General features: G+C 58.0%; 2 protein-coding genes and 1 pseudogene across 4 annotated transcripts in view; 2 read left to right on the forward strand and 1 right to left on the reverse strand.

Annotated features, from left to right (window-relative positions):
- Nucleotides 1–13,973, forward strand: part of ACO2 (aconitase 2) — a 50,246-nt gene extending 36,273 nt beyond the window's left edge. The window contains 16 exon segments of the mRNA XM_004718099.2: nucleotides 1,792–1,884; nucleotides 4,969–5,127; nucleotides 5,295–5,445; nucleotides 5,750–5,854; nucleotides 6,591–6,682; nucleotides 7,860–7,965; nucleotides 9,983–10,140; nucleotides 10,294–10,367; nucleotides 10,823–10,934; nucleotides 11,533–11,655; nucleotides 11,894–12,049; nucleotides 12,321–12,512; nucleotides 13,117–13,249; nucleotides 13,383–13,504; nucleotides 13,740–13,837; nucleotides 13,839–13,973. Coding sequence (XP_004718156.1) covers nucleotides 1,792–1,884; nucleotides 4,969–5,127; nucleotides 5,295–5,445; nucleotides 5,750–5,854; nucleotides 6,591–6,682; nucleotides 7,860–7,965; nucleotides 9,983–10,140; nucleotides 10,294–10,367; nucleotides 10,823–10,934; nucleotides 11,533–11,655; nucleotides 11,894–12,049; nucleotides 12,321–12,512; nucleotides 13,117–13,249; nucleotides 13,383–13,504; nucleotides 13,740–13,837; nucleotides 13,839–13,872 — 1,908 coding nt within the window. The 3' untranslated portion in view covers nucleotides 13,873–13,973.
- Nucleotides 13,974–15,019: 1,046 nt separating this feature from the next.
- POLR3H (RNA polymerase III subunit H) lies at nucleotides 15,020–22,357 on the reverse strand. 3 transcript variants are annotated; one of them, XM_045291937.1, is made up of 7 exons: nucleotides 22,341–22,357; nucleotides 21,923–22,053; nucleotides 19,560–19,656; nucleotides 17,607–17,693; nucleotides 17,192–17,255; nucleotides 16,000–16,201; nucleotides 15,020–15,257 (listed from the first exon to the last, which is right to left on the reverse strand). In XM_045291937.1, the coding sequence occupies exons 2-7, from the start codon at nucleotides 22,031–22,033 to the stop codon at nucleotides 15,204–15,206; spliced, it is 615 nt and encodes a 204-aa protein (XP_045147872.1). In that variant the 5' UTR covers nucleotides 22,034–22,053; nucleotides 22,341–22,357; the 3' UTR covers nucleotides 15,020–15,203. The 3 variants fall into 3 exon arrangements, with proteins under 3 accessions (XP_045147872.1, XP_004700338.1, XP_045147870.1); XM_004700281.3 differs by having other exon boundaries at nucleotides 22,328–22,345; XM_045291935.1 differs by lacking the exon at nucleotides 22,341–22,357 and adding an exon at nucleotides 22,275–22,311.
- Nucleotides 22,358–23,303: 946 nt separating this feature from the next.
- LOC115870203 lies at nucleotides 23,304–23,579 on the forward strand (annotated as a pseudogene).
- The last annotated feature ends 1,212 nt before the right edge of the window (nucleotides 23,580–24,791 follow it).

Below are 24,791 nucleotides of genomic sequence, written 5' to 3' on the forward strand. Positions count from 1 at the left end.
GACCCTTGCATACAGCTCCTCGTGGTGACCGAGTGCCGGGCTCCAAAGGGGTCGACTCACAGCTTGAGAACTGCTGGTCTAGGGTGTCGTATGCTGCACATCCAGTGGCTCGACACAAGCTTGGCATGTGCTGGGCAGGGACGTACTAGAATTAGAAAGTGCACAGAGGCCTCTGGGCGGGAAGAGACTGGATGCAGTCATGGGGCTGACGGACTTGGGGCCGTCTCCCAGTGGGTTGAGGTGGCTGAGAATGGAGCTTAAATCTGTTAAGGGCTGTGGGTGCCTCAGAAATGGAGGGGGGCTTCGTGGGGAGCCTGGTGCTAAACCATTCGTAGACGACCTGCTTCTGGGTCGGGGTTTCGTACGTAGCAGAGCAGCTCCCTCGCCACGGTCTATTGAAAGTCAGCCCTCGACACAAGGGTTTGTAAAAATAAGAGAAAAAAACAAACAAACAAACCAAAAAAAGAAATGGAGAGGGGCTTCAGTCAGGGAGGGATAGAGGTCAGATTTACACGCATCTGTAAAGGAACCCCCGCTCGGGCCCAGAGAGCCAGCGGGGAGCTCCAGAATGTACCTATCCACCTAGCCCTTCGCAGACACACGTGTGCACGTGCCTCCTGCCCTCGGTCCAATTGCATAGGTGGCTGGCTTGTCACAAGGCAGCATGTTAATTATTAATCGGAAAGAATCTGTTCTTTGTCTGCCGTTCCTCTTTGCCTACACATCTCACTTTCCTTATGTGACTAGAGGGGCCCAGCTGAGTAACCTGCTTGGCCCCTCATGCCTCCTTCTGCCAGACCTGGGGGTCCTCCAGGACTGGGCGAGGATGCGGTGAGTTAGGAGTTGAAGGGCTGACTGGCCGTGTTGGGGGCGGTGTGTCCCTTCTTCGGCCTGGTGCTGGCAAGTGTCCCTCCTCGTGCTTCCTCTGGGCTCTGTGCAGTCTGCACGGTCCCCTTCCCCCCGTTACTGGGGTCACACTCATCCAGAGACACGTCAGGTCTGGTGGAGAAACCCCATGCAGTGTGTCCTGTGGAGAGGCTGCTGGAAGCAGCAGGGGCACCAGGCAGCCCTTCACTGGGGCGCAACCAGTCTATTAACAGTCTGCAGCCCCTTCTGGGCACTGGGCCTGGAGCCTTCTCTGATGCCACTTCCTTTCCTCTGCCCCACGAGGGAGGAGGTCCTGTTTCACGTTAGGACGCAGCGGACAGACCTGCTCTCAAACCTGCCTGGCTCCTCTGTGGAGCTCTGGGCCCCCAGCGCTTTACTTCTCCGCACCATGGTGGCGACACTCCCCTCGGAGGATGGCTGGGGGCACTCCGGAACAGCCGCAGTTATTAAGGCCTAGGCCTCTGGGGCTCTGGCGGGGACACAACAAACCAAGTGAGCCCTCTTTCCCCCTGCTTCCCTCAACACCACGCCGCAGTCACACCAGCCACGGGAGGGGCCCTCCTACCCTGCCGGCCTGGTCTGAAGGATGTGGCTGTCAGAAGGACCCTTGGAGGGTCCAGCACACACCTTGCACAGCCCCGCAGGAGCGAGATTCAGGCCCAGCAGGGAGAGTGTCCCCACCAGGTGTCCCAGCACTGGACCCTCTGCTCTCTTGTCCTTCCCTCCCGCCGCCCAGACTTTATTGGGGACCTATTTTTAGAAGTTCTTCAGGAGCAGGCCCTCCTTGCTGCCAGCACTTCAGGGTCATAGGGAAGGTGGCAGTGTGGGGGGAGGAGGGCCTGAGCAGTGGTCACCCCCGATGTAAACCAGTTACTAATGCTGTCTTTATGGATTGTCTCATAGGACATAAACCAGGAAGTGTATAATTTCCTGGCAACTGCAGGTGCCAAGTACGGCGTGGGCTTTTGGCGGCCTGGCTCAGGAATCATCCACCAGGTAAAGCAGGGCTCAGCCTCTTTTCCGGGGGAGTGGGGAAGGCCTCTCAGGCAGCCCCAGCTTCCTCCCCCTTTGTCTTTTCAGTGGCAGTGGAAGTATACATAACAAACGTGTTCCACTGGTACAATCCAACGGCGTGGATGACATCCTCCACATCACGCCACCAAACTGCTTCCTTTTCCCAAATCCTGCTGCCGTCATTAACGTACACTCTGTCGGCTCAGCACACTGCCCCCACACCCTTGGGAGCTCAGAGCTACCATCGCTTACACATGGGACTACATGCTGTTTGCCTTTATGCCTGCCTGCTTCCAAGGTTCATCCTCATCCGCATTGGGGCGTGCACAGGCAGTCTTCTTGTGCGGAAAACCTTGGTCTCTATTGAGTCTGTCAGTACACAAGCCATGTTATCTCTTCAATCGCTATAAAACATTAAAATGGCTCCCTCCGATTGCTCCGCCCAGGCAGCCCACCTTGTAAGGTTGGCAAGTTCCTTCATACTTTCTAACCAGGTCATCAGACTGTATACCTGCACAGAGTAGCATTTTATTGTTCTTTTTGTTTTTTCCCTAAACGTCGTCTGGTTCCATTAGTGGTCTGCAGCTTGCCTTTTGAATTTTATCTTTGGCGAAGAGTTTTTTTTGGAGAGCAGTTTTTGGTCAACAGAAAACCTGTGCAGACCGTACGGAGTTCCCATGGACGCCCGCCCCACCACCATTGCCATCTCTTATAAGCCCCTGCCTTCCCATGGCAAGGCACCTGGACAGAGACCAGTTCCGCCCTGCACATCAGCGTCCGCTCTGCCCTGTGCGCTTTGAGGAGTGAAGCCTCTCGTCTCTCCACCATCACAGATTGTACCTTGGTTGCCCTGCTCTACAAATGCCCGGTGTCCCCTGTCCATCACCGTCCCCTCACCCAAACCACCAGGGGCCAGGCCCCCGTGATCTGCTCTGCCTCTGGAGTCTGCCCAGAAAGTGGGGCACCTTTCCCCGGGCTGCTTCCACCTCAGCTTGCCTCCTTCGTTCCAGTAGCAGCCACAGCTAACGTCAGAGCAACGAGCACGTGCTATTCTGAGCACTTTACACCCAGCTCCTGTGAGCTGGGTCCTCCTGGGCCAGGGTAGGTGGCGCCCCACGCCCCTGGGGCACACTAGGAAGGGCCTTGGCATCTTGGGAGCGCTTATTTCCAGGTCTCCCCAAGGATCGACTTGCTCCTGAAAGTGGAAGTGTTTCTGGTGGAAAGGTCCTTAGCTCCACTGGGCCCACTGCATGCTGGGCGGGCAGGCAGGGGTCTCATCTTTGTGGCCAGGTATGAAACGCACCTTTGCTCCTTCCCAGGGACCCCCTCCCCTTCCCTGCACCCCAGGCCTGGCTTCTGGCCTGAGCCCCACTATGACCTGACCCCCTTGCTCCCAGGCTGACCATTGAAAGGGGAGCCAAGGGATCACTTGCCTGCCCTCTCAGACCTGTGTCTTTGCCAGGAGGGCTGCCTATGGTGGCAGGCCCAGTGCTGCCGGGGGCCAGCGAGCCCCTATGCAGCAGGACGAGGAGACCACCAGGACCAGCCTGGCCCCTTCTCTGAAAGCTTCCCATCTCCACCTCAGTACAAGTGACAGCCCGGCATTCCTTCCAACAAAGCCTCTGGCTTCACTTTCCTCGGACCTCCCAGTTGGGGGGCCAGGGAGGTAGAGGGACTTTTCCCTCCATGTCCAAACCAGACCTCTCCCACTTTCCCCCAGCTTGGGTGCCCTGTCCCTGGCAGGTCGGGCAGTTCCCTCTTGGCTCCCCTCTGGGAGGACCCGCTCCTGTGTGAGTTCCTTCACGAGATAAACCAGGCAAGCTGTGGGAACAGGCCCGGGGCTTAGAGCTCACTCGCTGGCTCTGGTTGGCGCAGGGAATTCGGTCCAGAGTGTGGAGGACAGTTAAATTGCGTTTTGCGATCGGTGTTAACCCCAGCCTAAAGTGCACTCACCCTTACCTGCCCGGCCACATGGAGCCGAGTTGAGGCCAAGTCAGACCTGTATCCGTAAGGCATATCAGCAGTCCTCGGGCCTGTGTTCATCCCCCTTCCGGGCTGGCATACCAAGAGCCATGCCAAATTTGGTATGCCTGCTATCAGGGCTCCGGCCTTTGTGACCTTGAGGAGCTTTTGAGGTTAGCTAACTTTAAAAGTCCTGGCATAGGGCTGAGGCTAGGGCGGGCTGGGAGTGATGCCGCTTGGCGGCATTGATCATAGTTTAGGGGTTCCTCTTGGTTGTCCTGATCCTCTCAGCAGCTGGATACTCCTGGGGAAGAGCCAGGTCTTCTACCTTTCTGTGCCCCTTGAGCAAGTCGCGAGAGCCTCCCCCTCACATGCCCTCGGCACTTCCCAGAGCTGGTCGAATCTGTGCGGTGGGAAGAGCGTGGGCTTTGTTGCTTGTCTGACCTGGGCACCCTGGACGAAGTTGCTCCATCCAGCAGTAGGTGCCCCACACTCCTTAGGTGCCAGTTCATGAGAACCCTCCCCAGGTGAGAAGCCAGACTGCCACACTCCAGACCCTACACAGGCCACCACACGCTGCGTGCCTGGTGTGTCACAGACACGTCCTCTGTCCTGGTTCATCAGCACCAGCAGTCCTAGCCAAGGGCTGCCTTGTCCTCCCTGAGCCACAGCCAGCAGCCAAGCCCCGGGAAGCCTGCAGGCCCGTCTGCCCAGCAGAGGACGTCAGAGTCCTGTATCCCCATGTCCAGATTCCTCCTGAAGCTGCCCCCACACTGTGGGGGCAATGGCTAGGGACCCTGTGTCTGCGGGGGCAGGCAGCTTTGCCAGACCCCTCTGAGCGTGGTTCTCAACCTTCCTCATCCCGCGGCCCTTTCATACAGTTCCTCATGTTGTGGTGACCACCCAACCATAACATTATGTTCGTTGCTACTTCATCCCTGTCATTTTGCTACTGTGATGAATTGGGCGATCCCTGTGTTAGGGTGGTTTGACCCCCCAGAGGGGTCACGATCCACAGGCTAGGAACAGCTGCCTTTGAGGCTCTGCCTCTATTCTCTGTTGAAGACTTCTCACCTTTTGATCTTGGGGTTTGTTTGTTTTCAGATCATTCTGGAAAACTACGCATACCCTGGGGTTCTTCTGATCGGCACTGACTCCCACACCCCCAATGGAGGGGGCCTTGGGGGTATCTGCATTGGGGTTGGGGGTGCTGATGCAGTGGACGTCATGGCCGGGATCCCATGGGAGCTGAAGTGCCCCAAGGTGAGGCTGGAAGGACATGCTCTGTAGGGCCCCTGAGACCCAGAATGGTTAGGGACTACAACAGACTGGGGGTTTGGGGAGGGAGAGAGGGCCTTCAGGTGGGCAGCAGATTGGTGCCTTGTGTCCACCGCTGGCCATGACCATAATGGCGGCCTCCTCCTTCTCAGGTGATTGGTGTGAAGCTGACCGGCTCACTCTCTGGCTGGAGCTCCCCCAAAGATGTGATCCTGAAGGTGGCGGGCATCCTCACTGTGAAGGGGGGCACGGGTGCCATCGTCGAGTACCACGGGCCCGGTGTCGACTCCATCTCCTGCACTGGTGAGGAGGGGGGCCAGGAGATCTAGCACAGATTCAGGGGAGAGGGCAGATTGGAAAGAGACCGTCCAGGCCCCACCTTGGATCGGAAGGCTGAGCAAACACCCTGTCAGAAAGAGCAGCCACCTATCTCCCTGGGGCCACTCAGAGCTTGGGCTGCAGGAGCTGGGCCCGGCCATGGCCCTGGGTGATCTGAAAGGAGATTCTTAGGAAGGATGGCCTGTACTGTCTGGTAGTTGTCACTCTAACTGGGTGGGAGCATGTGGGGGTGGCCAGCTGCTCAGCCAGCCCCTCTGTGTCTCTGAAGGCATGGCGACAATCTGCAACATGGGTGCAGAAATCGGAGCCACCACCTCCGTGTTCCCTTACAACCACAGGATGAAGAAGTACCTGAGCAAGACGGGCCGGGCAGGTGAGCCAGCAGGGCCGGTGGGCGGGCTGTGGGGTCAAAACAGTCGTATTCCGTGCCCCCTCCGCTGGCTACCTGAGCGGATCCTGTTCCCCTATCCTGGTGTTTGAGGCTCTGAGCAGCCCCTTCAGTGTGTGGAACATTCTGTGTGTGTTTCGTGGTTGGAGATGCCCTGCTTTAGGACTGAAAATGGAGGATAGACCTGGGAAGACAGCTGGATAGACGGTCTTCTTGTCCTGGCCCCTGGTGCCCCCTACAGGAAGCATCTGAAATCACCTAGAGCAGCTGCTGTTTAGAATTCTAGTCATAACTGGGACCAAGACAACAATCGATTTCCCAGCCTCCCCACCCTCCTGGGAAGGTTCTAGCTCTGCTCTTTTGAGGTTGGGAGCAGGAAGCTTATCTTTGGGGGTGGGATGGGGGCAGGTGCAGAGGCCCAGCCAGGCAGAGCTTGTCAGGGTACCTATAAGCATGTGGCTTCCTGTCTGGAGGGCCCTTCCCAGCCCTTTCTAATTCTAATTTAGCTCTAGAATACCTTCCCCAGCTTCGTCTCCTCTGGCCTCCACGGTCCCTGTCTCTTCTTGGGGGCCAGGACCGTGTCCTGTGCAGTTTTGTTCTTTTCGTGTGCCCTGTCAGTGCCCAGAGCCTGGCATCCAGCAGGTGCTAGGTGACAGACAATGAATGGCCTAAGACCACTTCTTGTTCTGTGCACTGCAGCCCCTGCCCCTGTTGGTTTCAGACATTGCCAGTATCGCCGACGAATTCAAGGAAAACCTGGTGCCCGACCCCGGCTGCCATTATGACCAGCTGGTAGAAATTAACCTCAATGAGGTGAGGAAGGGAATCAGGTGGAAGGACTTTCTGAGGGTGGGGGGAGTTCAGGTCCCACCTGGGGCTCTATCATGGCTGCTGGCTGTCAGCCCTCGGAGGATCAGGGCTGGGCCCTGGTGCCCCCAGCCCTGCAAACTGCTGCCGGAAGCAAGCTGGGGTGGAGATGAGCTGTGCCGGGCAGGGCCCTGGAGGGTTCTTGTTGGTGCCAGGTGTGGTGGTGGAACGACAGAGAGGAGGCAAGCTGCAGAGCAGAAGGCCTGAGCCCTGGTCCCTGGGGGCTGGTGCTGCAAGCGCACTTCCTGTGTCATACGTGAGCAGCTCAAAGGCACTGCTGTTGTGTACTGAGTACTTACCCTGCACCAGACTCGGGGACCACGAACTGATACTGGCGTATAGCGACCCTGTAGGACAGGGTCAGACTGCCCCGGGAGTTTCCGAGACTCGCTCTTTGTGGGAGCGAGTCTTTCTCCCACTGTGGTCGAGTGCTTTCCGCTTCTGTATTCACGGGGAGCTGCTGACGGAGCCCTGGTGCCAACATTCACCTGTGAACAGAAAGGCTGGAGGTTCAAACCCACCAGCCACTCCAAGGGGCACGATGTGGCAGTGAGTTCCCCATCCTGGGGACACCCTTCAAACTTGGAACTGAACCTGTCACAGGGATCACCTTTCAGCCAGACAGTATAGACGGGCCTATTGCGTGAACAGGAACACCGGGAACACGCGCCATTACAACAGGCAACCCTGTGGGACCAAAGGGGCAAGGGGAGCCCGGGAGGAAGTGGGTGAGAGGGGAGGTGCAAAGCCGGGAAACCCTCAGCTCGGTCAGAGCCCAATGAATGGCAGTGAGCTTTTCTGTTGGTTTCTCGCAAGTACTTGCAAATCACACGGGCTTCCCAGAGTCTTTGCTATAAGGGTGCAAAGGCCGGTGGGACAGGATTCCTCTAGGCCGCTGCCTCAGCGTCACTAAGCAAAAGCTTCCTCGCAACAGAGTGGAGATGTTCCCGGGTTACTAGCTGGGGGTACACTGGTGCCGGCGCCTGACTGCAGTGTCAGCTGAAGGCTTGGAAGGGCTTCGGTGAGGACCTGGCCTCTGAGGCTTTCAGCAGGGGCCAGGCAGGGAGATGGACGTCCCTACACTCCACACTCCCTTCCCAACGCTGTGTCCTTGTGTCCTCAGCTGAAGCCGCACATCAATGGACCCTTCACACCCGACCTGGCCCACCCTGTGGCCGATGTGGGCAAAGTGGCCGAGAAGGAAGGGTGGCCCCTGGACATCCGAGTGGGTGAGCACCTCCCCCATCTCTCCATCCACCTGGGTCCCTCTGGTGTAGAGGAAGCCTGCATCTGGGTCTCCTGTATGGCTCTGTAGTGAGGACTTTTTCATGTTCATTTAGAGCAGTGGTTCTCCACCTTCCTAAAGCCACGGCCCTTTCATATAGTTCATGTGGTAGTGACTCCCCCAACCATAAAATTATTTTCATTGCTACTTCATCACTGTTATTTTGCTACTGTCATGAATCAGGTGACCCCCATGAAAGGGTCATTTGACCCCTGTGAAAGGGGTCAAGACCCACAGGTTGAGAACCACTGCTTTAGAGCATACTAGCAAGCAGAATTTAAGGTGTGGGTGTCGGGATGCATTGGGTTGCTAAACTCAAGGTGGCTCGTTCCCGAGAACTCGGAGGCTGCCCACATGAATACTCAGAAAGTCTCCAACAGCCAAACCCGGTTCAGGTTGGGATCTACTCCGTGGCAGTGAGTGGGTTCATCTAGACTCCTAAGAGCCGTGGTGGCACACCTGTGGGGCTGCTAACCAGGAGCAGGAATGTGGAACCCGAGGTCACTGGGCAGTGTGGAGTCCTGGGGTTCTGACAGAGCTTGGGTGGCAGACACACCGTTCTGGCCCAGGTGCTTTTGGAAACATGTATCGTTGGAGCTCATGTGTTTGCACCAACCAGAACCTGGCGCCATTGCCCCCGGAGAGTGAACACGCTCTGGCAGCCTCTACCTTCACCAATGCCAGTCATACCTGAAGGTCTTCGTATTGAGGAAGTTCATGGTGGGCAAAGGCAAAGTAGAAGGCTGCAGGAAGACCAGGGAGGCGGTTTGGCTTCAAGAAGGTCTGTGCCTCTCAGAGAATAAGAGTGGGCGAGGGCAAAACGAGAACCCAAGGCGTTTCCCCCGCAGGCGCCTCCCCGTTGTCCACAGGGAAGACTAGGTGTCATCAGGCTCCGGGAACATCCCGGCAGTTACTCTGCTCAGTGTCAGCAAACCGAACGTTCTGAACCTCGCTCCTGACTGAAGGAGCTTTCCGCGGGTGGGGGGGAGCTATAAGGCACCTGGCGGAAAGGGAAGCTGCCTCCCCGCAGAGTAACTACAACCCCCCATGCAGAAGATGATCTACACAGGCCTCAGCAGGATCTTGAAAAGCCAAGAGCCTGAGCCCAGAGACCTGAAGAAGAACCCACTGAGAAAGCTGCCGGAGCTCAGTCCGTCTGCAAACACCACGTGCAGGAACACCATTCTCTGGAGCGCCAGGATCCCAGGCTCGGGGTAGCGTTAGAGGCCGAGTCTGAAGAGGAGGCAGGCTGCTCCCAGCCAGACACCAGCTGCTGAGAGAAGCCGGCAGAAAGGAAACCTGCTGCATAAAGTCCCGTCTGTCCCGTTCAGGATGCCATCCGAACAGCTTATTTTAACTAAAGACCTGATTGAAGCAGCAAAAAAACCTTGGGATTGATCGGAGACTGTCTTGATATTCGTGGACTGTGTAATACTGTTTGTGGTTTATTGAACTTCTGAGTAATACACTTTGGAAAAATAACAGCCCCCAGCCCAGTCATGAGACAGTAAAAACCAGGCATGCTCAAAGGTGTAGAGGTGCTGTTGGCGTCACGTGTGATCAGCGGCCTCAAACTTTTTAAACGGGGTCAGTTCACTGTCCCCCAGACCCATTGGAGGACCGGACTATAGATTTAAAAAAAACTATGAATACATTCCTATGCACACTGCACATATCTTACGTTGAAGTAAAAGGGGGCGGGGGACAAAAACACCCGGCAGGCTGGTAAATGTCCTTGGCAGGCCGCACATGGCCCACAGGCTGTAGTTTGAGGACCCCTGCGTTTGACCACGCTCTTCCCACAAACGGCTGTCCACGGGTGATTTTGGTGGCTGCCTACTCTTCTGTTAGAAACCACTCTGGCCCACCGACCACAGCAGGTGGCGTTCCTATAACCAGGTCTCTGGGTCATGTGAGGTCAGGTGGAGGCCTCCCTCTGACCTGCCGCCCACAATGCCCAGGTCTTATCGGCAGCTGCACCAACTCCAGCTACGAGGACATGGGGCGCTCAGCAGCTGTGGCCAAGCAGGCGCTGGCCCACGGGCTCAAGTGCAAGTCCCAGTTCACCATCACGCCAGGCTCTGAGCAGATCCGGGCCACCATCGAGCGGGATGGCTATGTGAGTGCTCTATGTCCCTGTCCCCCACCCCCCTCCCCCTACCTGGTTCATCAACTTTGGGGCAGGGCCAGTGGCTACCCGACTCTACCCTGGACTCTATTGCATCTTTCTCTCAGGCTCCTGAACCCCCACCCCCTGCTCCTTTCCTCACAGGCACAGACCCTGAGAGATGTGGGTGGCATTGTCCTGGCCAACGCCTGTGGACCCTGCATTGGTCAGTGGGACAGGTGAGAGTGCTGCTTAGTGTGGAGCCTGGATGTCGCGGGAGGTGTTACTGAGTGGGAAGGAGAGGCTGCAGCTCAGGCTCCCACTGCAGACAAGACCCCGTCTGAAGGGTGTCCTGGGCACAACCTGAAGGCTGAACTCGGGGTGCCATGTGCTTTAACCTGGACAGCCTGGGACTTGAACAGGCTGCTGAATGGAGGTTGATTGGGTTGGGGGTGAGGGAGTGGAGTGGTGGGGCATCACCTGGGCCAGGAAGCCTTAGCTAGGTGGGCTCAGCCATGGCGTAGCCTGAAACTTGTTTTTGTGGCCCCTGGGGGGTCTCTGCACACTGAGTTCCAGGGAGGGGCTGTTTCTTCCAGCCCTCCACCTCCCTCTGCTCTCAGGAACCTGCCTGCCTGACCTGAGGAGGGGACAGGTGACAGGCAGATGTCCCTTACCCTGTCCCTTGACTTGGCAGGAAAGACATCAAGAAGGGAGAGAAAAACACTATTGTCACCTCCTACAACCGGAACTTCACTGGCCGCAATGATGCCAACCCCGAGACCCACGCCTTTGTCACGTCCCCAGAGGTGAGGCTCCACCCAGCCAGGCAGGTTGGGATGGCAGGCGACAGGCAAGAACTTCCTAGCCACGGGAGCCGAGGTGCCTGGGCACCCGGAGCGAGGGCTGCCCCACACCATCCCCCAGAGCATGTGGTATCAGAGCTCAGGCACCAGGGCCTCAGCTACATGGGAACCAGACTGGGATGTGTGACAACTTGGCTGCGCTCACCAGCTGGTTAGTTAGGAGGGTTTGGGTGGTCCCAGGTGGGAGATCCTAGGGCCCATTCAGAGCTGGGCCTTGTGACCGAGTGTGCCAGTGGGGCGAAGGCCACTCTCTCCATGTGGATTCCTAAGTGTGTGCTGAATAGCCCTGTCCCTTCACAGCACCGCCCATCCAGGGGGGTTTGTCCCCATGCACTCAGTCCCATGTCGCCTCCCCCATCTTTGCACCCATGGCCTGCTCCTCAGGGAGTCCAGTGGAAGGGCCCAGATCCCCTAGGGGTCCAAGAGCCAGGGATTTAGAGCTGCCATTCCTGAAGCCCATCCATGAGGGGACTCTGGACTGTGCTGGGTGCAGACAGGAGTGGTGTGTGGGGCTGACTGCACACTGGCCACTTCATTTCAGATTGTCACAGCCATGGCCATCGCTGGCACCCTCAAGTTCAACCCAGAGACTGACTTCCTGACAGGCAAAGACGGGAAGAAGTTCAAGCTGGAGGCCCCGGATGCAGACGAGCTCCCCCGCACGGTAAGTAGGTGCTGCCAGCGGTGGCTGGGAGGCCAAGGACCTGCTCCCACGGTCTTGAGGGCCCAGCCTCTAGGCCGGGGTGGGTGGCACCAATGAGTGAGGCTGAAGCAGCTCTGCTCCCTTGGGAGGGAAAGGCCTGATGCTCAGGGTGGGGGTAAGCTGCTTCCTAAGAGAGGCCACCCACATGGAGGCTGAGGGTGAGGCCTAGTACCCAACACTCCTCTGTCCCCTGAGGCAGGAGTTTGACCCTGGTCAGGACACCTACCAGCACCCCCCCAAGGACAGCAGTGGACAGCGGGTGGACGTGAGCCCCACCAGCCAGCGCCTGCAGCTCCTGGAGCCTTTCGACAAGTGGGACGGCAAGGACCTGGAGGACCTGCAGATCCTCATCAAGGTCGGCCCAAGGCCACAGCCCCTGGGCCCTGTTGGCACAGATAGGGACCCTCAGTCACCTGGCAGCAGCTAGTGAGCCACTTGGGGTGAGCAACTGAGCACAGCTCAGATGGGAGGGGACGGTGTGACCAGGCACTGCAGATGCCAGGAGCCAAGAGCCAGCCAGGTGGGTGTGGCCTGTTTGGGCCTTGTGGTGGCCAGAGGCCTTTGGCCCACTTGAATGTAAACTGAGCCAAGCCCTGATCTCTGTCCTCTTGCTCCCCTCTCCCAAGGTCAAAGGGAAATGTACCACTGACCACATCTCAGCCGCCGGTCCTTGGCTCAAGTTCCGTGGGCACCTGGACAACATCTCCAATAACCTGCTCATTGGCGCCATCAACATTGAAAACGGCAAGGCCAACTCCGTCCGCAATGCTGTCACCCAGGAGTTTGGCCCCGTCCCGGACACGGCCCGCTACTACAAGGTGGGTCAGAGGTGGTGTTGGGGCGTGGAGGGCAGGTACCAGGGAAACAGCCCTGGGAGGGGACCTCGCTCTACCCCTTGCAGACAACCTGGCCCCTGCTCCCCCTGCAAGACCACCAGTGGGCAGTTTCAGGAGGTATTTGCCCACAGCCCCACATGAGAGAGGAAAAGGGGCCACTCACCCTGAGGGAGGCACTGAGGACGGATGGGCTGGGACTACACAAAGCCACCAGTCCCAAAAGTCCCAGTCTGTTGAATTCTTGGTGAAAAACAGAACCAGGGTTGAACCCAAGACCTGACCCAGTAAGGTTGACGGAGCCCTTGTGGCTGCCTGGACAGAAGGGACTGCAGAGCAGAGGCTACCAGTTACTGCTGTCCTGGTGCCAGGCCCACACTTGGCTCTGATGCCTGCCTGTCTGCATGGTGCACACTGGGCCTCTTTGTCCCAACATCACCCACTCAGCCTGCTTCTTCCTTGGGCTCTGTGGGTGGCTACCCAGGACCATGTCTGATGGGCCACCCTGGTCACCTCCCCTTGGCCAGTAGGTAAGCAAAGTCCCTGCCCCTTGACCTGGGGCCTCACAGTGCCCCCTGCTCACTGGCAGAAACATGGCATCAAGTGGGTGGTCGTGGGAGATGAGAACTACGGTGAGGGCTCAAGCCGGGAGCACGCAGCGCTGGAGCCCCGCCACCTCGGGGGCCGGGCCATCATCACCAAGAGCTTCGCCAGGATTCACGGTGAGCACCCCCACCCCCACCCCCACAGCAAATACCTGCCTCACGGGCCAGTCACTCATCCCGCACCACGGGGCATGGGCAGGCTTGGGGCAAGGTGCTCAGCCCCTGACCACAAGTGCTCTCTGGCTTCCAGAAACCAACCTGAAGAAACAGGGCCTGCTGCCCCTCACCTTCGCTGACCCCTCTGACTACAACAAGATCCACCCTGTAGACAAGCTGACCATCCAGGGCCTGAAGGACTTTGCTCCCGGGAAGGTCAGGGAAGGAGGGTGCTGGAGGGCGGGCAGGGCAGATCATATCCCCACTCCTGGGGTCCTCCTGAGGAGGCAGCCACCTTCTTCCTTTCCTCTCTGACCCTTCTGTGGGCCACCTACTCATGGAGGGCAGGGCTGCTCACTGGCTGGGCCTGGCATTTGGGAGCTGGGTTCAGCTGGGCCCTCTTGGCTCTTGGGTGCCTCTGACCCTCCAAACCCACCTCCCTGCCTTGCAGCCCCTGAACTGCATCATCAAACACCCCAACGGGACCCAGGAGACCATCCTCCTGAACCACACATTCAATGAGTCCCAGATCGAGTGGTTCCGGGCCGGTAGCGCTCAACAGGATGAAGGAGCTGCAGCACTGAGGCCGCTGCACGCCTGCTTGTCATCCCATGCAAGTGCAGTCCACCTTTCATCAGGACTGGAGCCCAGCCAGCCAGACCACGTGGCCGACACTCCGCCCACCCCCCCACCCTCAGTCACCCAGTGACCGTGGGGTTCTTAGACGGCCTGCCCTCCCGGTTCCAGTTCCAGCCGTTCTGGAGCGGGTCTGTGCTCGCTATTTATTCTGATGACCTGCCTGAGGAAAGTGTTCCTGTGCCCAACCATTTCACTGGAGGCTAAAGGGGTTTAGAGAACCATTTGTTCTTAAAGAAAATAAGAGTCACAATTCAGTGGCTGCGATTGTGTTGGTCTGTGTCAGCATGGGGTCTGGTGGGGAGCTGCTCAGCCCCAGCTGCAGGGGATGCTGCAGTGTGGGGGTGACGGGGGAATGGAGCCTGGTGAGTGAGGCCTCCCGCAATGCCCTTCCCCATCCAAGGTTGCTGGACCCAGTGGAAGCCTCCCTCCTCCCAGTGCTACAGCCCAGCTCCTGCCTTCCCCGGCACCAGGGTCACAGCCCCCTCCCACTTAGGCCTCTGAATGGCCAGGGGCAAGGAATGTGTCTGCCCGGAATGTGTCTGCCCGTGGCACAGTGGCCTGTGTTCTGTCCCTACTTAGCAGTCCTGGGTGGGATCCACGGAGAACAGGACTGTGCCATAGCTGCTCTCTCCTGGGTGCCGCCAATGCCACACACACAGTTACCAGGGGGGAAGGGGCACAGAGCTGTGGCCAGAAGACAGCCAGTGGGCTCCCTGGGCCTGGGAGAAGAAAGTGAAGGAGCGGAGGGCTGAGCCCGGCCACTTGCTAAACAAACGCTTCATTCCTGACGTTGCTGAGGTGACAGCTGGCCGCAGGCTTCCTGCTGGATCAAGGGTGTAGTGGGAGGGACAAGTGTGGTCACTGCCCCTTCCCCAAGTCAGTCCACCTCGGCCTCCAGTCTTACGGGGCTGGTTTGGCTGTGGGAGGAGCTCGCCCCCAACAGGCAGACCTATACACAGACATGAGCCACCCAGAGAGGCTGCCCTGGCCAGACTTCACAGGCCAGCCCAAACCCCACCTGAGGTGCCCAGGGCCTCCTTGGGGGCAGGTGCTGCAACTCATCCTGACACTGGCCATTGACAGACAAGGGTGTCCTTCCACACTGGTGTGGTGACTCTTTAATGTCTCCTGTCACAAAGTCCCAGGTTGGGGCGTTCTGGAGGCAGCTTCTGGAGGGACAGAGCTGAGGAGCGGGGCTAGCTCTGTCCTGTGCCTCCACTCTGTGTGACTTCCTGCTGCAGCACTTCCAAGGCAGGGTCCGTGGTTGAGCCCCCAGCTAGTTGCTGGTCCACCAGGAGAGAAGGCCCAGTCCTGGCTCGCTGATGGACCCCTGGTGGGTAGAGGACAGACAGACATCATCCACAGGGAGAACAGAGCCAGTGAGGGAGGGGCCGTGGGCCTGGGATGGTGACCAACGCGCACACAGCCTACTCAGCCTGCCCTAAACTCCTGCCAAGGACCGCAGGAAGGGCCGCTGATGGGAGAAAGGTCTGATCCCGGCTCCTGAGACCTCAGTCCGGATCAGGTACCCATCTCACCCCTTTGTATGCAGCAGGCCAGGCCCAACCAGTCCCACTAGTTAACAGTCTAGTGCTGTCGGGAAGACCAGGCAGGACGAGGCTGTGGGGATGCCCTGGCCGTCCAGGTGTCTGCCAGGAACAATGGCCTCCCCAGAACCACCTAGGGACCCTGATGGCCCAATTATCCAGGTCTCTGGAACCCACCCTCAGGAGAAGGTAAGGGGCCCCCAGCAGCCCCGTCCCACACTCCTGCAAGCTTCCCATTCCACATCAGCCCTTCCTCCCCCTTCACATCCACCGGCCAGGGCCCTCACCACTCAGCTCAGGAAGACTGCCCTACCCACAGGACGAGACTGGGCATGGCTGTAGCTCGGATCAAGAGCCGGCCTGTGGGAATGGAGGCTCACAGGACAAACAGGCCCCTAACTAAATCACACCACCAAGCCTGGGCCTGGGTTGCTGGGGTAGGGACTCAGAATGGGCTTCCCAGTACGTAGGTACACACACACCACCCACCACCCCGCGGGGTCCGGCAAACCCCAGGCGCCTCACCACAAGCGTGTACGGCGCCTCCTTCTTGGGCAGCTCCTCACTGGAAGAGGCAACCTCCGCAGAGCTGGGCCCCGTGGGGGACGTGTCCACAAAACTCTCGTCCACCACCCGGAAGCGGATCTCCTCTCCAGTGTCCATATACAGGTCGTGGGCGCCTTCCTCTGTCTCGTACTCCCACACCCACACCTGCTCCGCTTCGTCACTGGCAAAGCCCAGGGTCAAGGCAACACAAGACACTGGGTGTCCTGGGTCCCCACTGAGGCTGCACTGCCCCTTCCCCGGGAGAAACTTTTCCCAGGCCTACACCCCTTTGCCTAGGAAGGTATAGGAAAAGCAGGCCCCAGCCTCCACCACCCCTCCCCCCCAGGGCACCACGGATGCAGGCAGAGCTCACAGCCCCTACTAGGCACCATGCAAAAGAACACATGCTTTCAGCACCTCGGAGCAGAGGTGGCCTTGCCCACCACTGGGGCCACCACCCACCAGCCTTGGGAACAAAGACCAGGAAGGCCCTATGCCTCAGTACCCCCATCTGCAAAGGAGGGACTGTAACATGACCCTCCAAGGTTGTTGATAACGTCCCACAGGGCGGCTCGCAGACCTCTCACTAGCCGAGTTCTTCCTTAGTGTTCTCTGGGCTGACGCTCCATACCCTTAGGCCTTATCCACCCAACCCACCAGACCTACGGGAAGGGAGTGTACAGGTAAAGAGACTGGCCATCTCTGGTCCCCCCTCCGGAAACCCACATTATGGGGAGGCACTGCCCTCTGGTGGCTGTCCTGCTACAGGGTCCAGTCAGCTGCCCAGCAGCTTCAGTTACCATGGCCGCCTCCAGGGTGATTACAGTTCTGATGGGATGGGGGTCCCTCCCAGTGAGGCACAACCCACAGGAACCCCAGAGCAGCAAGGTGAGGGCTGGCAGGGACAAGGGGAGCCCAGGAACTAGCCCAGGCCTGGCAGTGGATGGGCAAGTCCGGCAGAGCTCCAGGGAAAGGCAGGGCAGGAAGAGGCTGAGGGTCCCACGGGCACCATGGCCCAGCGGCTGAGCAGACAAGCGTGGACACCGGGCAATGTGGGAGGCAGGTAGGTCAGCACTTCCAGAAGCCGAATGCTGGCAGCGGCTAGCGCCTTTACATTCCAGGGCCACGGGCCACCCTAAGCACCCTGAGCCCCTTCAGCCTGGGAGGATACAACTTGGCCGGCTGCTGCAGCGACTCAGGGGGGATGAGGATGTCCTCGAAGAACCCAAGGGAGACTGGAAGAGAGGGGGCAGTGACGCCCGAGGCAGGGCTCTAGGGGGGCATTCACACACACACCCTCCGTCTGCCCATGCCACTCAGGTCTGGTCACCAACCCCTGAGGTGGCCGCCCCTCGTGCCAGGGACCAGTGGGCTCCAAGAACCCCGAGTCACTGCCGTCAGCTTCACGGACCAGAGTTACGTCCTGACCTCAGTGACACCGCACAGCTGGCCCAGGTCTTCACCCCCAAAATCATGGAGTGAGCTGCTCCGCGAGCCAGAGGATCTGACCCCAGCCCTGAGAAGGAAGCCCACACTGCCCACCAGGCCCCCTCGGGGTCTGGGCTGAGAGTTCAGGGCCGCCTTACCGTGCACGCCCTCGGGGCTGCAGCCTTTAATCGTCCCGATCAGGATCTCGTCCAGGAAGGGGTGGAACACCACGTAGCGGAAATGGACTGGGGATGAGGAGGCCGTGTCAGCGACGGGCAGGCACCGAGACCTTGGCCCTCCCCTCCTGCTGACTGCCCAGCACCCACATGCAGAACCCCCTGCCAGCCCAGAGCTGAGTTGCTGGGACCCTTGTCCTGCATGTGGGGTCGACAGCTCTAGGACAAAGGCTGGGCCCCAAGTCTCCCAGGCAGGTCACACCTGGCCCCCGATTCTGGGCCCTGGGCAGCTTCCCCAGGGTCTCCTTTACATTCCAGCAAGGGCAGAAGCAACTGGGGACAAGGCCAGCCTTGGAAACGAGGCCCCTGCCCCCGTCCATCAGGATCAGCCCCAAGCAGAGTGCTGACCTGGAAAGGGAAGCTGGAAAAGCCCTGAAATGAGGTGGGGGCAGAGCTGGCACTGGATGGGGCAGCCTAGGAAACTGCTGCTGAACCCCCAGTCTGCAGGAAGCTGCCCCTGGGCTCCTGTCCCCCAGAGGCTGAACCCCAACAGGCTCTAACAAGGCGCTGCCCATGGTCCATTGGGGAGGTAGAGAAAGATGAGACGGGCTGAATGGACCACTTGGGGAGCTGTGTGGCCAGAGAGGCTGCCCGGCCTCATTCTCACAGTGGATTATGACTTCTGAGCAGGGGACCCTGCTGGCCAGAACCCAGTGGCCAGCACCCCGTTCCCACTGGCATCCCCTCGCACCCAGTAAGAAGACCAGCAGGAGCCAGCCTGAAGACGGTCCAGAACCTCAGCATCTCATCCCGTCCTCCTAGGTAGCAGGCAACGGCAGTCGAGGCCACTTGCCCATGGGATGGAAAAACCCCATCCCCACGTGACCCCAGTGACTGGTCCAAAGAATCCGTACTGAGCCTCTATTAGGTCTGTGCCAGACACTGGGCTTAAAGGCAAGGCAGTTCCTGATCTTGTGCCCAAGGCACAAGACAACAGGCTATGGGGTGTACCCAGGGCCCTAGCCCAGCCTGGGGTGTGGGGTGCAGAACAGGCTAAGAGGCACTTCTCAGAGGCAGGCAAATCCAGCAGCCTGTGACTTGGGACTGGCACCAGCGAAGTCTCCCATTGGGCTCAGCACAGCAAGTCACAGTGTGCCAGGCGTGGGCCTAGAGCGGCAGGGGGTTTTCTCATGTGTGCCTTGCACCCACTTTATGAGGTAGGAACCATCATTATACAGTGAATGAGGAAGACTGAAGACCGAAGAAGAATCAATGCCTTTGAAATAGGAATTTTGATTAATTGCATGATGGCATGTGAATATTGAACACACCAGAGACTGCCAGAAGAAGGAACACATCTGTCTTGGAAGAAGTACAGCCAGAATGTTCCTTAGAGGTGAAGATGGTGAGATTTCATCACATGTGCTTTGGACATGTGATCAGGACCAGTCCCTATGGAAGAGCACCATGCTTGGTAGAGGGTCAAAAAAAATAAAAGGAAGACATCTCCCCCCCATCCCCCCCCAAAAAAGAACTGCAAAGCCCACTGCCCCTCCCCACTGGTAACCCAGCAATGGTCGCACCACGTTGCCAGCCAGCACCAGCCTGGCAGGCAGCCTGTGTCCCCAGCATGCAGTGAGTATCAGGGCCATGCCCAGAGGGGCTCAGCTACAGATGGGACCAAAGAGCGCGAGGACCCAGCACCCTGATCCCAGAGCGAGGTGAGGTCCTGACAACAGCACAGGTCTCACAAGTGAGGAAGCTGTGTCCCAGAGAGGACTCAGTTAGTGCCTGGGAGAGTCAGGACTAGACCCTGAGTCCTCCACCCTCTAGCACAGCACCCCTGCCGCCCTTAGCCCACCTCTGGGGCCTGACTACTTGCTGTAGAAACCCAAGCCCCAAGAAACCCACATCCCAGGTAGAGAGGGCACCCACCTTTGGTGTGTGACGCACCGTCTCCCGGGAACACATACGCATCCTCCAGCTTGGTGATGTCAAACAGACAGATGCAGAGTCCCACGTTGTACACAACCTGCAGGCGTGCAGGCACACATGTTCTGCACACAGGCCCACCTTGGCCCAGCACATGGCTTGTGTGAGTATGTGAATGTACAGGTGTGCACCCACAATGTCCCACTCCCCAGAAAGTCAGTCTCTCCTGAGAGAGGGCAGGTGGAGTTCTCCTGTGTTACAGAGAGAAATGTGTTGAGGCTGCCACTGAGGTAACCCCGGGGAGAACTGTCAGAAGGATGTGGGGTTCTGGAAAGACTGTGTGACCTCCACAAGTTCACTTCCCCTCTCTGAGTCTCCGCTTCCCCAACAGCAAAATAAGAAGATGCTAGGCTGGCTCCGCTGCCGCCCAGTCAATTCCAGCTCCTCCTAGCCATGCTACAGGGAGGAGTAGGGTGTTAATCTTCCAGGAGCAGGCAGGCCCATCTTTCTACCTTGGAGTGGCTGGTGGGTTTGAACCACCAACCTTCTAGTAAGCAGTCAAGTGCCACCAACTCCAGGCTGTGAAGTAAAACTTCCATGTTTCAATGACCCCAAGTCCAGGCTAGAGCCTCACAGCCCAGGGAGCTAAGCTGCAGCCAATCTCTGAGCTGCCCACCGAGTCTCACACACACACACACACACACACACACACACACACACACACACACACACACACACACACACACACGGCTGGCCGTGGGACACAGGTCTACGGCCCGAGACAGACTGGGAACAGGGTGAGGACGAGGTTCCCTTCACCCCTTCCCTGCCCACTACGCTCTGTTTGGTGTCTGCAGATGTGCCACCAATGCCACCAGAGAGCCAGAAGGGCTGGGCCAGCATCCTCGAAAAGCTTAGAGCCTTGGAGACATGAGGTCACAGCCACCCCTTTTAGTGCTGCCTCTCCACTCCACTCGCATCCATCACCAAACGTTGAGGCACCCATGCCCTAAAGGGGCTGTATGCGCTCCGCTCCGGGGACTTGTTCGCCGTTCCCTGCCCTCCCAGATGCCCGTCCCCTCCTACTTTACACCCACTAAGGCCTCCCTGAGTTCCCCCTCCCACCTGAGGACCCTCATACCTGCCAGCTCCTAGCAGGGATCTCCTCCTCCTGCCTCCTCTTCATCCCCTCACCTCTCACAGCTCCAAAGTACAAGCCAGGCTCTGCCCATCTCCCCTCTGCCTACACCACCTGGGCCTCCTCTGGGCCACACTCCCTCCTGCCACAGGGCCTTTGCACATGCCGCTGCTTCCTCTGCCTGCTGTACTCTTCTCTCCGCCCAGTCCCCTCCACCACCACCACCTCGGCAGCTAGGCCCTGTGCTCCCTTCATTCCAGGTGACGTGCCTTCATACCCCCACTCACCCCATCGTGGTCACACACTCAACTGTGGGGCCTGCTTCTCCCACTAGACTGCAGACAGTGTAGAACCTGCCCGGCTCCATTGAGTCCACAGACAACATGCAACGCCTACGCCATGCTAGGTACCTGGTGTGGCCAGCTGCATGATGAGACTTGGTAAGCATCATGGCTGGGTGCAGCAAGGTGTGGCTACAGTGTGGCTGGGTACAGCGGAGGCTAGGGCAGAGCAGATCCCTGCCCTCGGTGAGAAAGAGGGACAAGCCACCACCAAGCCTCCGTGGAGGCTGACCTGCTAGTTAGGTGGAGCTGGCACTAAGGCAGTCCAGGCTGGGCATGCATAAGATACTGGGTATTTCTTGCAGAAATGAATGGGTTAACCCCCTGACCATCAGCTCTCTGTTACTAGACCAGAGCCTCCCCACAAAAGCAATGGGGTAGAGCAGCAATGACCACCCCCCAGCTTAAAAGTGGAACCTGAGGCCCAGAGAGGCTAAGTGGCTTGTCTGTTGTTATGAGATATGGAAGCTAGTCATCCAGCCATCGTCAGTTACAATGCCCTTTTTCAAAGCCCCTTTCCCTTCTGGTCCCCTCTAACTCTCTTGGAAGGAGGTGGGATGGCTTGGTGGTTACCGGTTGCTCCCCGGAGCAAAGATGTAGCAGTGGGCTGGTAACACCTTGGAAATCCTCTAGGGGCTTCAAAAAGTTTGTAGAGAAATGGAATGGAAAGAAAAAGAACCCCCCGCCCCCGTGGCCTTTTTTTGAAGCCCCCTGGTGGTCTGTCCTGAGTCCACGACAGTTGGGATTTTTAAACTCTGACATTAGCATCACCGAGGTCCTCGGATGTTAGGCTCCGTGTCCAAGGCCAGGTTTAGCAAGACCGAGCCGGGGCCTTCCCCCACCCCACCCCGCTCCGTGCCCACACCGCGACCCCGTGGGCACACTACCTTATTGGCCAACTTCTTGTTCAGCTCCTCGGCGATGGAGTCGTTGAGCTTCCTCTCAAACTGCCACGGCGGGATTCGCACCGTGTCCACCATCTCCACCAGCACGAACATCCCGGCCGGCGCCGGGGGCTCTGGGAACGCGAGGGTCGGTCATGCGCCGGGGCTTAGGGCCCGAGGGAGTCCCCGAACCCCTCCCGTGCGGTCCGGGTCGCTGGGACTCCCCACAACCCCGGCCGGCAGTGGGGCTACGGCAGGGTCTGGGAAGCCTCCCTCCGCCCCCCAAGCGGACTGCTCTCCGCTATTGCAACGCGAAGAAAAGGCCGAGCCGGGGGTTTCCACGCGGGGGTCCCACCCGCGCTCGGGGTGCGCCCCCGACACGTGCACCCCGCCTCGTCTCCCACGCACCCGGGCCACGCACCAGTCCCCCGCACGCAGCCGCAGGCGGCCGCCCGGTTTCGGGCAAGAATCTGAATCCTGTCGCTTCCGGAGAAAGGACCAATAAGGAGTTTCTGCCCGCCCTTCTGCGCGGGGCGGGGCCGCTCACGGGCTGCGTGCGCAGGACGGGGCGTGGTGGTGGGCGTGGTGTGGATGTGGGGTGGGCGGGGCGGAGCCTTCTCTTAAGAGACCCGGAGAGAGCAAGTTACCAAGTTGTCTGGTTGCTAGGCGACCTCTGTGCAATCCAGGTCCCCTCTTTTATTCTGGACAGTATCACACCCTTCAAGCCGATAGATCTGTAATCCTTCTCTGCCTGGTAACCACTCATCCTTTCGGAACACAAACATTATGTACTGAAAAGCCTTCTGTCCCGGGATACCGGGAGAATTGATTGGAAAGAACCCGGAGGGATCTTTCTGGGATGAGAGTGCCCCAGGCCTCGTTTTCGGTGGCGGTTGTGCTCATGGAAGGAGCCCCGGCGTACAATGGTTAAAGCTCTAGGCTGCTGACCAAGAGTCAGCGGTTTGAGCTCACCAGCTGCTTCTAGGAGAAAGACAAGACAGTCTGTTTCCATAAAGATGAACCGTCTGGGAAACCCTATGGGGCAGTGTTCCGCTCTTTCATACGGTCCCCATGAATCGCTTGATTTGATTTTTGCTTTTATACCAAGCCACAAACAAACAAATTCACTGCCATCGAGTCAATGCCGACCCTGTGGGTTTCTGAGACTGTAACTCTTTACCCGTCTAGAAAGCCCCATCTTTTTCCCCAGAAGCAGATGGTGGTTTCAAACTGCTGACCTTGAGGTTCTCAGCTCAATGTGTAACCACCATGCCACCAGAGCTCCCTTTGCTTTTATATAGATGTATGCAATTGGTGTGGTCCAAGAAGATTGAAAGTACCACGGACTGCCAAAAGACCAAACAAGTCTCTGTGAGCCTCCACGATGGCGGACCCTGGCCAGGGCCAGAAAGTGCAGAAGGTGACGGGGCAGCCCATCAACCTCCTCTTCAGACACTTGCAAAAGAGATCCTGGATTCAGGTGTGGCTCTACGAGCAAGTGAATATTCGGATCAAGGGCTGTATCAGGAGGCTTTGATGAATAGATGAACCTTGTGTTAGGTGATGCGGAAGAGATTCATTCTCAAAGTCAAGAAGGTAACTGGGGCTGGTCATGCTAACAGGAGATAACATTACCCTGCTACAATGTGTGTCCAACTAGAAATGACCATTGACATGAGAAGCTGAGGGCAAGAGCTCCCCCAGCCCCCTTTTCAAGTGTCCTTTGTTATGGCTATAGCTCTAAAACATGCACTCATATTGTTTTCATTACCCTGATGTTCTTACCGGAACCACAATAAATGACCTCCACGGAATGGCTTAAAAAACAAAACAAACTAACACAACTCTGTCTTGGAAGAAGTACAGCCAGAATGCTCCTTAGGGGCAAGGAAGGCTAGACCTCTACTCAAGTACTTTGGACACCTTGTCCGGTGAGACCAGTCCCTGGAGAAGGACATCCTGCTTGGTGAAGTATTGAGGCAGCGGAAAAGAAGAAGCCCCTCCACAAGATAGATGGACCCCGTGGCTGCACCGATGGGCTCAAACCTAAGTAAGAACAATTGTGAGGCCGGCACAGGACCAAGCAGTGTTTTGTTCTGCTGTGCACGGGGGTCGCTGTGGGTCAGAGCCGACTTGACAGTGCCTAACAACAACACAATAGTCAGAACTCTTTACATCCAATACTGATGACCACTGTAGGCAAAGTATATCTCAACTTAAAAGTGATAATAAACTGAGGGATTAAAAAGTAATAGTAGCAGCTTCCCAAGGATCCACCCGTCCAGCCTCATTTCTTATCTCTCAGTGGACGTTCCTGTCTCACCAACCGTCATCATAAGTGCTCACACCACCACAGAAGCCTGCCCTTTGTCCGCACAGCACAAAAAGATGCAGACTGACCGGCCGCCTTCTTGAGCCTCCCCCGCTATCTGTCTTCCAGGCCACAGGTGTCTGTAGTCCCATGATGGAAGAGGCCCTGTTGCAGCCCTGCTTTGAGTGCCTCTTCTTTCCCTAGAAAACTCCTACTCGCCCATCAGAACCCAAATGTGATGTTTTTCCCACTCATTCGTATTAGGCCCGGTGTGTGTCCAGCTGTGGGAATCCAATGTGAAGAGGAAGAAAAGTTGGGGCCGGCTTTGGAGGGAGAGGGGAGGTGGGAAAGGAGAGAAAGACGTCAGAAGAGGGAGAGAGAAAGAGAGTCCGCAGAGCTCTCAGGGAGCTGAAGGTGATTCACCAGTGAGAGGAGCACATGGGAGCTAATAGACTGGAGATCTTACACAGGCTCCTCCCCTGAGGGTTTTGTAGTCTGACATAAACAATGAATATGTATGAGCACTTCCTAGGTACTGAGCCCTGTTCTCACTTCATCCTG

The sequence above is a fragment of the Echinops telfairi genome, unplaced genomic scaffold (assembly GCF_000313985.2).
Source record: "Echinops telfairi isolate 266 unplaced genomic scaffold, ASM31398v2 ScPeMD7_2;HRSCAF=8, whole genome shotgun sequence".
In the NCBI taxonomy this organism is placed as follows: domain Eukaryota; kingdom Metazoa; phylum Chordata; class Mammalia; order Afrosoricida; family Tenrecidae; genus Echinops; species Echinops telfairi.

Coding starts and splice junctions, on each gene's coding strand:
- POLR3H (XM_045291937.1), bottom strand. CDS start 22,033: ATGTTCGTGCTGGTGGAGATGGTGGACACGGTGCGAATCCCGCCGTGG. Junction 17,256..17,606: donor CAGCCCCGAGGGCGTGCACG/GTAAGGCGGCCC, acceptor CCTCTCTTCCAG/TCTCCCTTGGGTTCTTCGAG. Junction 16,202..17,191: donor CTGCAGCAGCCGGCCAAGTT/GTATCCTCCCAG, acceptor GGGCTTTGCCAG/TGACGAAGCGGAGCAGGTGT.